Raw genomic sequence first — 15372 nt, forward strand, 5'->3', positions numbered from 1 at the left:
ATCAAGAAAACCTGAAAGGAGCTTTGAAAAGTTTTCCATTTCAGGGAGCTAAACCTCCAGCTAAACCCGCTGTCTGTCTTTGAGTTAGTTTCCACTTTCTTTTCCTTAGAAGTTTGGTTTCTTCCCCTCCCAGGAAAGATAAAGCAATGGGCATCATTTTCTTCTTGTCACTGACTTCCTGTAATTGTGTAAAATATTTTAGGAAATGCTGGCCTGTCAGACTCCAGCCCAGTTAATACACAGCAGAAATTGCACACCATGTTCCAGCAAGGAACCACAATCTCTGCTGGCTTCAGCACCACAGCTCAGGGAGCACGTGGGGAGGAACTGTTTCAACAAAAGGAAGTTGCAAAAAATCCAAGGGAAAAAAAGCACTAGATAACACCTAAAATGAAAGCACTAGATAACATCTTAAATGCAGCCATTGAAGCTAAATCAGGCTCATTGCTACACATCCACAGTGTTGGTTGCATCACTCCCAATTCACAATTAAATGTAAGAGGACAACTCAGCACTTAACATTTACCTCCTGCTTTCCCCAGTGCTGAAGACTACCCAATACCAAGCATGAATAATACCCATGGAGGCCTAAACCACCATGGATTTCTGTCAGAAAATGAACTTTATGTCAATGAAAGGAACTGCCAATTTTACTGTCTGCCACCCACTGTATGTTTGAAAATTTCCATTCTGAATGGTTTATGCATGCTAGGATGTACATTTTCTTACCTGCTGCATGATTGGCAGCCACAGGAGAAGCTGTGAGGGATGTGGGAATAGGCTAATACCTCAAAAGCAAAACTGGAATTTACCTCTTTCTTCTCTGCATGAGAAGAAGTACCTGGCAGTAAGGTAACTCCTCACATCTATCACCCACATCTGCAGCCAAGGGTCAGTGGCAACAACACAATAAGATAAAATATTTAACCTTACGAGCGTAAGTTTAAAGCCTATGACGAATTTCTTTCTACACTTTAGTAAGGGGCTAAAATAAAAAGGGTTTACATTAAATCACATGGAAGTCTTTGTTCAAGCTCTATCCTTACTCATTCTTGTTCATCTTAAATTTTGCTGATTTACAAAACATGTCACAAAACAAAACCTACTGTTACTACTTAGAATAAATGTTCACTCACCACTGGATTAACATTAAATAAGTGATGAACTCAAATAGAGAAAATCCTTCCTTCTCCCACAGACTGCTTAAGGCTCTTCCACAGAAACTTCCTTTCAGTATTTCCTAATTTTGCCTTTTAGTCCTACACAAATAAAAAGTTGTGAAATTAACTTATACTGAAAATTAACTCATAAGAGCCAGTAAACTTAATGTAAATGCATTTTAGTCTAGCCAGATTGATAATCTCCCCAGTGTATTTGCATTCCCCTCTTCCAGCAGAGTCCCTGTGATGGAGGGGACATGACCTTTGGAGAACACTGCCATTAGGGCTGCCACAAAGGATCAGACCTGAAATGCAGCAACACCACCTCTGTTATCCTTCCAAGTGGCCAGCACAAGATATTTATTTCAATTAAAAACCTGTGAGATTTAGGGTAGCCTGATCTATTCAGTAAACCTCACCCCATCCTCTAGTATTTACGAGCTACCTGAAGAATAAGAAGCTCCTTTCTGAAGGTATTCAGCTCTAATTGTAACTTCTCCAGTTATTCTTGATACAGATACAAGATACTTGGTTTCAGCACTGTCATACAGCTACTTCCCCACTTCTGAGAAGGTATTTATTCTCTGTTATCAGTTAGATGCTTCCATAGTTTTTTGCAGAAGAGAACTAAAAGTCCTCACAACCTCCTGTGCTGGAAACCAACACAGAGAATGCAGAACAAGCATCTCACAGCCTGGAGGAACCATTAGCAGACCCTTCTTCAAATCCACAAAGCACTGAGTATCACTGTAGTACTATGTGAGTAATAGTGGCTCCTGAATTTGTCTGCAAAAATACAGTAAGCACAGGTTTAAAATCAAGCACTTTTTTCTCTTCTACCATGAGTAACAAAAAAACCCACAAACAAACTAACAAAAAAGCTCAAACAAACCAAACAGCCTTTCAGAGGATATCAATATTCATCCATAGCAAATGCTACTTTTTTTCCTCTCACTAAGGAAAAATTATGTTCAAATTGGAGAAAAGGCTGTTTCACCAAGCAAGATTTGTTTCTTCTGGATGGTGTTAAATGATGCAGAGAAGACTCTAAGAACAGATAGCAGCAATCATAACTCTCTTTTTTTTTCTCCAAGTCTCTTCTTCCCAAATCCACAGCTCTTACAGCAAAAAATTGCACTCCTGTTGCAGGAACCAAACCTGTTTCATGCAAAAATAGGTGATCTGAATGCATTTTTTACATGCCTTCTCTAGTTTACCTTCTTCAAATTTAGTGAAATACACACACTCCTCACATATATTGTTCCAACCTCTGCAAGGCTCATTAAGCTTACAGGTGTTCTGAAGTCATCTTTTTCAGACAGTAAAATCTGTGGAATAGGAATCACTATATCCATACTTATTGCAAGTGCCCATCCCAGGTGTTTGCTGTATGAGAGAAAGGAGTCAGACCTGCACAGGAAGAACACTGCTGTCCCATGAGATGGTGGGATGAGAGAATTGCTCTTGTCCAGCTTTATTGCTTTTGGACAAAGGTCAGGCAGAACTTCATTTTCCTTCATGTATTCTCTGTTTCACTTTTGGCCTACGAAACAGTGGAATCCATAGCAGAAGAAAAATACCTAATTTATACTCTGGAAAAGGCCTTACTTCAAACAGGTTTCAGTGGGAATTAGCGAGGGCTATTTCTTAGCTATAAGCTACTTCTGCAGGAAAAAGTTAAGCTGGTGATTTAAAAAAGAGACTTCTGACATAAGGGACAGATCAGGCATTATTGATAAAAGCTTTGGTGTTATTTCTCCTAGAGAGTTGCTCTGGTATTTGCTATCCAAAATAACCCTTGGGATTCAGTGCAGCCTGAGCATGTGGAAATGCTCATTGGCATACAGAGCTCAAAGTTCAAACACATTGCACCAGCAAGGGCAGCTTCTGGTCCAAACTGGGGCTGTAACTCTCAGCTGAAACATCAACAACTCACTGCTCAACAGGCTTGAAGACCCTCCTTCCTTCCTGCCCTTGCCCTGGCCTCCCTCCCCTCACTTCTCATATTTTTTCCTCCTTGAAGAAACGCTTGGGAAATTCAACATGCTGGAACTGCTGCTTCAATAGGTTCCAGCCCAGGCAATAATTTTGGACAAACTCAAGGTAAGACAGGTAAAAGAGATGAAACAATGGGCTAACTGCCAAAGATATCCAAATGCCTGAAGGTCTAGACAAGATCAGTGTGGTACTACAAAGGCATCCAAGCATTTCGGTTTCATGGGCGACTTCCATAGCTCTGTGAAAATCTGTAAGGACATTTGAGTTTCCTTGATCCAACCATCCTCCAGACCCACCTGTATCTTGGCTGATATGATTTTGAAAGCTGACTTTTAAGTTAATCAAAGGTGAATATCTTACCTGGAAGAATGGAGATGAAACTCTTAGCTCCACCTTTTTGCCAGCTGTAACTCACCTCACCCTCCATCAGCCTTCAGCACTCAGTAGGAGAGCAAGACTTTAGCCACACTGGATTTCAGGCACCACTATTGATCGCTTCCCCTGCTGGCTCCTCCCTAAGCCATAAAGAAGCAAACAAGACACACAACCTCTCTCTCCTTACAGCTGAAAACAGGGCCAAACCCTGTGTGTTTGTGTATGTGTGTGTGTATGTACTGCAGCCTGACAGATCTCAGATTCAGAAGGTAAATTCTCAATTTAAGAGATAACTGAAGATGCAAAGATCTTCCTAGACATTTACCCAACTATGGATCAAGAGGAATAATGAGAAAACTGAACTGCAACTGTAGAAGTCCTTTGCCCTGCAACAGATTTCATGCAATTATTTCCCAGCTGAATCCCTACCACATCATTTCCAAAACTTGAGCTTGTTTCAGCAAAGGAGCAGTAAGGCTGTTTCAGTGAGATACTCCACCTTCACATGCCCTTATGTGCTCACAAAGCAGCTGAAAAAAACAAAAAACAACAACAACAAAAAAAACCACCAAAAAATATTCCCATAAAGCAAACAACACCCACCCAACCTGGAATAATGCCTACAGCTAAGCTCATGTTAAACAACTATTGCAAAGTTTCTCTTTCTAGAGAAAAAGATGATACTTTGCTTTCTGGGGAAAAAAAAAAAATTGTTTTAGCATTTTGAAAGGCTCATTAAGCTTGCAGGTGTTCTGGGGATGTCTTGGCTCCAGCACTGCAGTGAATCTCCCACACTTGACTCTTCCCTAGTTGCTCAAGAGCTGGATTGAAGCTTAAATTAGGGAAGTGAGATCATGTTGTACATGGAGACCCTGGGAGAAGAGGTGGATGCCATGAGGACTGCCACAGAGGTGCCCTCATAGTGACACCCACTGGGACACTGACAGAGGAGACAAAGGCACCCAAGAAATCCTGTGGTTTGCCAAAGGAGCAGAGAGGTTATCTCAGCACAGCACCCAGTGCCACCCAGCAGTGGGGAGCTGCAGGCCAGTGGTGAAGGAAGGCATCTTATAGCAGGGATTTGTGTAGGGACTGAAGTGACATCTTCCCTGAAAGCAAAGGGACAAGAGAAAAGACCAGCATTTTCACAGTGGCTAATCCATCATTAGCAGGTTGGTTTTACTCAAGACCTGTTCAAAGAGGTTTCATTTTTGCCTCAAAGACTTTTAATTTTTTTAAGTGCAGCCATTTAAAATATCTTCCCTTGAGCTGGCATTTCTGGGCTTTGGTGGGGGGTGTTAATGCCATCAACAAGAACCCTTTCATCCTCAACTCCCTCATGACAGGCATATTTACCTACATGCTAGTTCAGAAAAATTCTCAAGGGAGACTGAAAAGGGTTCAGTTGCCTAAACAAGGGTTTCTAGCACCATTTTAGGTGCCAGACTCCCAGCTGCTGTAACAGAAGGCTGTGCATCTCTGTGTCCTGGCTCATCTTTGCCAGCACATATGGACATGTCTCATCACTGGGGACAGCTGAAGGGGCCCAAGACCCTGATAACCAGAGTCTAGTCTGCTCCTTCCATGTCCTTCACAGCCCAGGGAGGCAGCATTCATAATCTACTCCCTAAAGCATTTCTTTTGTGTGCAAAATATCCCATGTGTAATAAACGTGAAGTTTGGAAATGTCTTCTAGCAGCCTCAAACCAGGTAACTTGTCATAAAATATGGTCAAATTAATATTGATACTGAAGACAGAGATCCTAATCTGTGACCTAAGTATTTTTTGGGGAGAAAAAGCCATTTGAAATACGTAAACATCTGAATCCTAAAGCACAAGAGTAGGAAAATATAATGGAAAGGGGAATGATGAGGCAGCAAGCTTTGGTGAATACTTCCCTGTGTTGCTATTAAAGTCTCTGATGCGGAGGCAGGCCTCTCCAGCAAACAAGCTGTCAAGCAGGCTTCAGTCACTCAACTCCATAAAGAGAAGAGAATTCTGGATAGAGCTAGCTGCAAAGGCTGTCTCTGAGCATACACGTCCCTTGGTGTGCTATTCATCAGTCAGACTGGAATTTTCTAATGTGATCAGTCATAGGCTTAATTTCAGGTGCCTTTCCAAGATGTTTCAAAACTCAATTCCTCCACACACCCTCAAAATAAAGCTTCATGAAAAGTAAATAGGATCTTCTTGAGGTCTCAAGCCAGACATCGAAAGGACAGGCATGTAGAGTCCAAACCATTTTTAGAGACCAAACCATTTTTACAGCCTCACTTGAAATCCTCCTCTAGATTCTCACTCTTCTAGCAAGGGAAAAATGCAAACCAAACCACAGAATATTGTCTAGGAAGTGTATTGTAGGATACCAGTGAGTCAGATGTGCTGTCACTGCTTTAGTGTCACTTCTGCATTTGTGGCTGATTAAGTTTGATAGATTCATCCACATAAACCCCAAACAATTTCATCTCATCCGTAAACAATTTTGAAGCATTTGGGAACACAGTTAAAAGGAAGCTGTCCCTCACACCACGCATTGTTGTCTTTCAAGCATTAACAAGGAAATTCAAATTTATGTCAAGTACTCATACAAAAGAAGTAGACTCCTTAAATAAAACAAGAAAAACAGATGATCAATTATCTTAAATTGCTAGGACTACTACAAAGCATTAAGTTTATGCTACTACCATTTCTGAACTCTTCATTTCCCTTTCACCCAGCCCTTTATTTACCTTGAATCCCCAAAGGACTAATATTGCCTCTCAATGCTGGCACATGATGGTACCGGTGTGGCCTTGAACTCCTGTACATCCAGTGGTACCTGCCAATTTCCATTTCTGGTCTGGTGATCACTGCCAATTTTAGGTGGTAAAAAGTCAGTGTCACCAGCAAGTTTTAGTTCAGTACTTTCAGTCATTTTAAAAACATGAGCCGAAAAAAACACACTGTAGTTTCAGAACTGAAACAACATAACCTTACAGACTAAGGGAAGAGATTAGGAGGGATGATCAAGAAGGAAATGCTCACACAGGTGTTAAGAAAGGTTGAATAGCAGAAACTCTACCTAGGATTTGAGTTAAGACACATAAGGAAGGGCTCTCTATTCCTTACCCCCACCCACTCTCATGTCTCCCTCTCTTTGTCCATGACAAAAAAGCTCTGCTCCAGCAGAAAAGGAAGGTAAAGTCATGGGAAATCACATTACCTGTTTTTTAAAAAGACTCTAATGCTGTCAAAGAAAAAGGTTATTGCTTCATGTCAAGGTAGGGCAAACAAAAAGGTTTGCTCTGATACTTTCTTACATTAAAAAAATAAAAGTTTGTGGACTTTATTTTACCTAGGCTCTGCTCACATCCAAAAATGCAGACCAAGTATGTTAAAACTATTTGTTCCAAGTTCGTGTCCAAGAAGAGCAGTTCTGCTTCTCCTTATCTTTTCAGAGGAAGCCCAGCAACAATACCCCACATGCAGTAACTCACCTCACCCACTCACACACTCATGGCACACTCACTGGCTCAGGGTTTCTGTGGCCCTGAAGAGGTGGGAAACAGCATCAAACCACTTTTGATCCTACATGTCCCCAGTGGTACCACTATGACCTTGTCAAAGCTGTCAGGGTGAGACTGACAGACCTTTATTCAAAATGCACCAAGTCCCCCTCTGCAGTGGCTAAATGAGAAAGCAACCATCATTTCTGGCTGAAGTAAGTCCAATTCAGCAGTGTTTGGGCATGTGGAGAAAGTGAAGGTTGTGAAGATGAAAACCCCATCAACTGGAGACTAGATTAATCTCAGGGGGCAGGAGAAGTAGAAATGCCATATATTTCTAGCCTAAAAGGGGCTCAGAAGGTCCTGGACCCAGCCCCTCTCATATGGTTTTGCTGCTTGTGCAATGAGGAGTTTGGCACAGCCACATTTGCATACGTCAAGAAGAGAAAAAAATCTTGGCCTTGAATCCAAATGCTGCATCTAGAGATTTAAACCAAGAACTTGTTAGTCTTCTTTATCAGCAAACAAACTCCAATACTAAGAGTCTTTTGGGTTTTGTACATAAATTTAGCATCAATGGCTCTCTAAAGGACAATTTGTGGCTTGGTAATTTTCCCCCTCTCTGCATCTCACACACAAACCAGCAAGCAGGTATCAGTAAATCTTCCACAGAAGACATTATTCTGTATTGAATGGCTCATGCTTTCTCTTAGGAAAGACAAGTTCCACATCTTATGAGCATAACAAAATTCAAAATGTGTTGAAATGACTGTTCCAAAATGACTGCACACTCTCAGGATGATATCATCTCCTTCTGCTCCGAGAGGAACAATCCTGCTTGGGAGATCACAAGGAAAGCCATAAATTGAATTGGATACAAAATGAAAGCCAAAATTCTTCGCCAATACAGCATACCTTCCCTTCTCTGCCTCCCCAGTGTCTGCCCCCTGCCTTTTTGAGGCTACTTACTGGACACTGGTAACAGATTCAGTTTATAAAAATTAAAATTAAAAACAACCAGCTGTAAAGACTTTTTAAAAGAAAAGAATTATTCATTTGTACTACAGCAGCATCTAAGCCAAACCTTCAACATCAAGAACATTTTATCCTATTAGCTTGAACCCACAACTTGAGATTTCTCCTGCAGTGGCCACAAAAAGCACTTGTTCAGAGCAGCAGAGCAGGCAGCTCCTTTTCTCCCTTAGCCTGGGGGGATGCTGGTGAAGTCACCTGTCTGCTGCAGTACAAACATCAAACCCTTGAAACACAGAGACATCATATAAACTTTGTAGCATCATTTCTGTAAGGGAAAATATTCTATGGAGCTGGGTTCTTTAATTAGCAAATTCTGGTTTTGCAGTAACAAGGCTCCTTTCATTAGCAAGCAGTTCAAACTGCAGAAGGAATCTCAGTTTTTCCACTGCTCTGCAAAGAGCCACTCAGCAATGGCTGTTTGGTAGCCCTTGGCACGGCCTCTGAAGCTGAAGAGCATCTCCGGGTGACTTTGCTGGGACCCACCCAGGCCCACTCATGTAAAACCAACACCAGGTTAAAAGCTCCCCAGGTTTCAGTGGTGAAACTACTGCTGCACACAGTCCATATCCATTGGAATTTAACTCTGTACCCTGAACAGCTGGGAAAGGAAACAGACTTAAGGGTGTCTTTATCTTTTGCTTTTTGAATAACCAACTGCACTAATTGCATCCCCTGGTCTAGGTTACAATACCCTCCACCCACAGCCAAGCTCGAGGCCTCCTGTCAGAAGCAGGCTGTCCTCAATCCTGCACAGACACAGCAGCTACAGAACTGACAATGCTTTCATGTCACACCACACAGGCAACTGTGGTGTTCAATATTCATTGGAATGAATCATCTTGCACACCTGTAATCAAACTCACACTGCTCAACATCTTCATGCTTGCTGCCTTTATCATATGGTTTTAGAGGAAACACAGTTTTGATATTAATCTGTCTCAGCTGATGAAGCAGTCCATGGGGGCAAAGAGAGGGTGTTGTTTAGTCATTGATGGTTTGGTGATGAATACTGGACAAGGAGCAAGGCTGGACAGAAAATGGGAAGGGTCAGAGTATCTGAAGGAGACCTTCCCCCTATCTTTGTCCCCTTTGCTCCTGCTGCAAAAGCCATTGTGTGCATACAGTGCCATCTGGGTTTCCCCCACCCCCGTTACTATATCCCATGGCACATATGTCTAGGTTTTCTGCTTTCACGAGGTTGTCCAGACCAGTATGAATGTATTCTCTGAGTATTTTTCAACCCCCTCCTATTTAGAAACCAAATCCTATTCATTAAAACCTAAATCACTAAGCCTGCCAAATTATTATCCCCAGAATATCGTGTGTCCCAGATTCTCCCAGGGCTGGACCTCTCTTCCTACAGTCGTATTCTTCAGGGACTTAGAGCAGTTATTGCTGTCAGTGGATCTGAAACACCAATCAACTGCTTAAAATGGGGGGAAATATGCAGCATACTAAAAATCTTTGAATGGCTTGACAGCTCTCATACCACTGCGACAACATAGCATTAGGTGGGTACTTTTGAAATGTTGGCTGATGATCATAATACATATTCTAAAAATACTTTTTTTTCAGTTTGTTGTAATGAAAAATACATCTGTGATGCATCAAAATGTCATCAGCTCACTGTGTAAAAATAACTTTACTAAAAGTGAAATAAACTGCACAACAATCACACTAGCACATTTTTCTTTGTGAAATCTTTTCTCCCTTCTCACGTTGCATTTTACGCCTTCATTTAAACACAATTGTACAACTGTGTGCAACAGTATAAGACAAGCAAAGTATTTTCTTTCTATTTTTGACTAGTATGTACTTGTCTATTTAGAGCCTAAAAGCTGAAACATGGCTTCATATACCATAAAAATAATAAAGCTCACAGCTACTACTGAGCACAAGGTCTTCTTTTATCAAGAGAACATAAGAAGGGAAGAGCCATTTAAAAGGGACCTTTGCTACAGCTGCTCAAAGTGGTCTTCATTATTTCTCAGCAGAGCATAGGCAATTTGAACATCATATGTATTCATATAAGGAATGCAAACCCTAGTATCATGTCTTTATTCCATCCTGTGTGTAATTGTTGAATTCACCATGGTCATCCACAGTTGGGGTTTATTTTCTTTTTTTAATTGAGTTTTGTTTTTTTTTTAAATTTTGCAACTTGGTAATATTTCTCACAGTTAAATGAAAAGGGAAACTTCTTGTCTCTGTTAATATGTATCAGGATCTATATCCTTCACTGCAGATGCAAAATGGCATTTCGTTTTTCTTATTTATTCCACCTCAGTAAATCTGCCTGCCCAGTCCTCACGTTTTGATTTAATTTAATGCCTGCAAGATAAACCCTGTCATTTGTAATAATTTGTAAACCTTCATCTTTAAAATGCATCCAATCTGTCCTGCAGTCCTGCAAAGTATCTGTTAAACATTCTGCTTCAGCTTTCATGGTGTTTTCCTCTGATAAGGGCTGCTGATACACAGCATAAAGCTGACTTATTTCTTATCTCCATCAACATGAGGGTTGTTCCAATTCCAATTAAAAAAACTGGGACAGCAGCCACTCATCTGGGTGCAGAGAAACAAATGTCAGATAAACACTTGAATCCATCAGCCGGGTAGTATCACTGCCTGAATCAGGCAGGAGATTCATGAAAATTATTAAAAGATAGCACGGGAATTCTATACAGATTAGGAAATTTAAAAGTCTAAATAATTTTCAGTAATTTTCATTTATAAATCTGTAATTATTCCTAAAGCACATTAGCTTGTGCAAATTGTCTCAGCTACACTGCAGTCCAAAATAGCTGGCTGTGCAGAGATGGGAAACACAGACCAATACCTGTGTGGCACCAGTGCTCAAACTTAAAATAGACCTCGCTGTTCATGCCACGTGCTCCAGCAGCATGGCTCACCAGGGTTCTCCCAAGTACTAGGAGACCTGTACACACACAGCATGTAGTCCTAGCCCAACTTCCTCCAAGTATTTATTCCACAAAAATGCAGCACATCATCAAGAAGGTTCTTGCATTGAAAGCATACCCCAGAAATATGCACCTTAAAATTCTGGCTAAGGGAAAATACCTCTTAGCTTAAAAACATGATTTTCTATTAGTTAAATGCAGATACCTTCCCAGAACTTGGCAGTAAAAACCATTCTGAGTGTGAACTTGAGTACCCAAAGCAGAATGCTCATGATCTTCCCTTGCTCAGTCTTAGCAACAGCAGCATCTCCCAAACCCCTTCAGATGGTTTATCTCCTTAGGCTTTGTAATTAATTTCTAGAAGGAGGAGTTAAAAGACCCTGTGATAGGACTTCAATTGCCTCAAGCTGTGGCAGTTGCCTTGAAATCACTCAATCTAGAGCATCTCATAAAGGATGGCCATTACCAAGTCCAGGCAGGATCCTAGAGGAAGAAGAAAACATTGCAAGGCTGGTAAGCATGTGAGGCATAACAAGTAAGAGATGTGGTCCCGAGAGTAAATGAAGGAGTCTTCTTCTGTTCTGTACCCCAAAATAAAGCAGCAGCATTTTCCTACAATTTTCTTTGCACAGAGAAAACCCATTTTCCTCCACAGGAGCTGCTGAAAGAGCCCTGTTGAAAAATTCTCACATTTGAGAGGTACATGATGCCTGCTGAGCCCATCTGAAAACCCAACTGGACTCGACAGATTTAGCACTTTGGAAAATCTGCCCCTCAAAACCAAATATGTCTCCTCCATGACCACTTCACAACGGTAACTTTGCAGGGGGGTATGGTCTATTTGTTTTGCTATAGAAATTAGGAGTAGGACTATTTCAGCTTTCTGCATTTTAATTTGCTGTGAAGCATATTGAAAATTTAAGTGAAGAGAAATACAGAGTATAATGTGAGAGACCATGTGTTACTTTCAGGAATTGGAGAATGGGCAAGAACAAAACCTACAAGTGTTACATACATATACTTATGTAACAGATCCAAAGTATAAAATTATCATAGAAAAAAATAAGAAATTGTGGTAACATTGGGATAGGAGGCTCCCTGCTTGCATTTGATGAAAGCAACAGATCAACCTCCTTGACTTGGAAGCAGACTTACTGTTCTACATGCTGTTCTTTCATCCTTGCCAAAACAAAAGTGAAGCCATAAACTCATCATAAACACACTCAGCAACACATTTTGTTTTGCGCAGCTGCTAATGCATACGGATAACTTTCTTTAGTGCTCATTGTAACATGAATTCCATTGGCTTAAAAGAAGCTCGTCAATCAGAAGAAAGAATTGCCGTAATTTTTGGAGAATGACCTATCAATCCAAGGTGGTTTTATAGTCAATCTTTTAAAGACATTTTGTACATTAATTACTCAAAATCTGCAGTGAGGTGGGTTATTGTCCACACACACTAATGGCTTTCAGAGTTTAATCTCTCATCAGTGGACCTCCTTTTGTGAAATCCCTAAGGGATTATGTAGTACTATGTCTAATCACTTGACAAATTTCATTTACTTGAAACTGAAGCTTGTTTCATATGAAGTCTGTAGCAGAAGTCAGATTCAAAGTAGGAAAACAAAATCTGTTACTGGACACTACCGGGATTTATCATGTTTATGTCTGAACTGCTTAACAATCGATGAAAGAATTCTGCTTGGGGAAATGCATTAGTTGTTTATCAGCTGCTTAAGCCTATGAGATACTCAGATGAGATACTCAATTGCTTATAAACGATACATAACAGGTTAAAAAAATGTACTATGACTCAAGTAAAAAGACAGTAGAAATGTAAATAATTGCTGCTGTACCATTCACTAAAAAAAAACCCCAACAAACTGCTGTGATCTGTAGTCTGCTACACTGAAGAGGAACGGTTATTTGACACAAATTATACAACACAGAAAGAAAATATCCCTTGCGAGTTGAATTTATGCTCTGAAGTTCAGCACTCCAGACCAAACAGAATCAACCTGCAAAGCTGGGATGGATGGAGCACCTCTCTTTCATTGCTTCCATCTCCCTACAACAGAACCATTACCATGGAATTGTTCTCTCCATTAAGCAGCAATTCTCAGTGATTAACACATCGTGAAATCTAATGTTGCAAAACTCACTGCATTGTTCCCCCTCATCATAGTGCAGGCAGATAGCTACAAAAGTAAAATTTGCCAGATGACACCATAGAAAAGGAATTTGAAAAATAAGAGTAGCGTTTGGCATCGAGCTCACTACACGAAGGTTGTGTGACATTATGATCTATTATATGTTGTTATAACCGAGGTCTCCCACACTGCATCGCAAAGCCTTGCTACATGGCTAGTCTCGATGAAAACACCAGATTACGGCTCCGAAAACAACATGCAAACACACAGGCACACGCTACCTCTGTAAACCAAATTAACCGAAATCTGTCAGAGACGCGGCAATAACGGGACTTCTTTTGCAAGCATCATTTCGGGTAGGGTTAGGACAGATTCAGAGCAAATACAGACACAGACAGAAAGGTTGATGCTCTATTAATTTGTTGTCAAGCCATGCAGGAAAGGACGTCTGAAAGCCCGAAGACGCAGTAACGATTGTTTAAGAGCTATTTGAAAAAGTGACAAAACTGGCCTAAACCTCTTTAAGCCCCCTGAATGAAAAGATTTAAACAGGCTATTGTTAGACCCCTGGGTACCTTTTTTCTCTTGGCTTTGTTCTGCATTTTCCTCCGCTGCAGTTTCCATGGCTGGCTTCATACCATCCACCAAAAATGCCGCCCCCCCTCCCCCCCCAGCAAGCACTTTTTCTCTTCGCCTCCTTTCTCACTCCCTTCCGTCTCCTATTTACAGCGGCGGTGATTGAGCGGCTCTGTTCTCCCCTACAGTAGATTACAGTCCTTTCCAAAATGCCAGAGAAGTCTTGTCAGCTTCAATTTCGCTCCGCTGACTGGTCCAGGAGGAGCGGTGCCAGCTCGCTCAGCTATACGTCACCAGGGTCCCCAGCTATAAAATAGCCACCCTGTGCCTCCGCTTGCCACACCGTGGGGACCAGCATCGCGCCCCTTCCTCCTGCCCTCCGCTCTTCCCCTCTTTCCCCGTCTCCCAACAAATGTTAATCAATTCTCCGGGCAGTGAATGGATCGGTGACATCGGGAGGGGACATGCGAGTGAGAAAGAAAGGAGCCCCCGGCCGCCGTCTCTAAGGGGAGTGCACGCCGGCACACAATCACAAGGCTCCTTTCCCATGGGACCTCGTTATTATGCTTTGCATTTTGATTTATTCCACATGCCCTCTGCTCTTTCAAGGGGTGGGGGGTGATGGGTCTGTTCTCTCTGTTTGCTTTCTTTGCTGAGAGTTCCGCTCACCCACGGTAAAAGACTGTGTGAGAGAAGCATAAAAGCAAAAGCGGGCATATATATGTATGTACATGGAAAATTTTAATTCTTTCTTTGACTTGCGAGCACAATGGGAAAAAAAAAAAAAGAAAAAATATCCAAGCAAAGAGACAGGAAGCCCATTCAAGTAATCTAAAATGCACGTGCAACATTCTAAAGGATAAAATGTTTAAGAAAACACAACTTGGACTTTAAAAGGAGGTCTGCCACTAGAGACCAAAAGCCATGCTTGGGAGTGAGTACAGAGTTGCTGTTCAGCACGTTTGATCACTCCTTTAAATCCACACAGACTGCAGCATGATCAAATAAGCTGCACTTGGGAGCAACAAACTCAAGACATGCCAGTGTTGCATACACCAGGACTTTAGGTGTCCCCAGCCCACTCTTGTGCTGGGGAGCCACAGAGCACAGGGGTATTGTTCCCCTCCCAAAACCCAGCACAGCTGACACATTTAATGCTGTACTGAGGCTAATTAACCTTGCCTGTCACTTTGCTTGTCTCAATGCCTTACAGTGCAACACGCTGCACAAGGCACAACTGCCCAAAGGCACCTCCTTGTGCATGTAGGATGGTGGAGCAAGCATGGAGTGATGGCTTTTGTGGTCCAGCCTCTGCAGCCAGTTCTGCAGCCTGCAAAGATGCCCAGCAGATGCAGAAAATGCTGGGGATGTTAAAACCTACACCCTGCATATTCCCTATAACAGATTCAAACAGGAGAGTGGGAAGAGGCAAGCAGTCCAAAGATTTGTAGCTGCAATTCAGTCTCTTCTGATTGAATTTACTACAACCCACAATTTTGCTGCGCATTTGTATTTCTAGATGTCAAGTGAAAAGCACAAAAGCCCTCAGACCCAACCATTAGAGAAAGTTTACATCTCTTTCAAGAAATTAGTGCACAAACCCCTTCTCTCACCACAGCCAACACAGCTGTTACTTAGCTTTGGGCATTACTGCTCAGACTTCAGGCTTCA

At 41.6% G+C, this 15372-nt stretch overlaps 1 protein-coding gene across 12 annotated transcripts in view; it reads right to left on the reverse strand.

The window, feature by feature from the left end:
- Positions 1-15372, reverse strand: part of GPM6B (glycoprotein M6B) — a 103479-nt gene that overhangs the window by 18564 nt on the left and 69543 nt on the right. For 4 of the 12 annotated variants that reach the window (XM_085584788.1, XM_085584806.1, XM_085584826.1 and 1 more), the window contains exon 2: positions 6264-6383. The exons of 4 other annotated variants lie outside the window; for them this stretch is intronic. In XM_085584788.1, coding sequence (XP_085440914.1) covers positions 6264-6383 — 120 coding nt within the window. Of the gene's footprint in view, positions 1-6263; positions 6384-13700; positions 14499-15372 lie in introns of those variants that run through there. 4 more of the 12 variants (XM_021535559.4, XM_021535560.4, XM_021535558.4 and 1 more) reach the window with 2 other exon arrangements.

The sequence above is a fragment of the Lonchura striata genome, chromosome 1 (assembly GCF_050655825.1).
Source record: "Lonchura striata isolate lonStrDom1 chromosome 1, ASM5065582v1, whole genome shotgun sequence".
Lineage (NCBI taxonomy): Eukaryota > Metazoa > Chordata > Aves > Passeriformes > Estrildidae > Lonchura > Lonchura striata.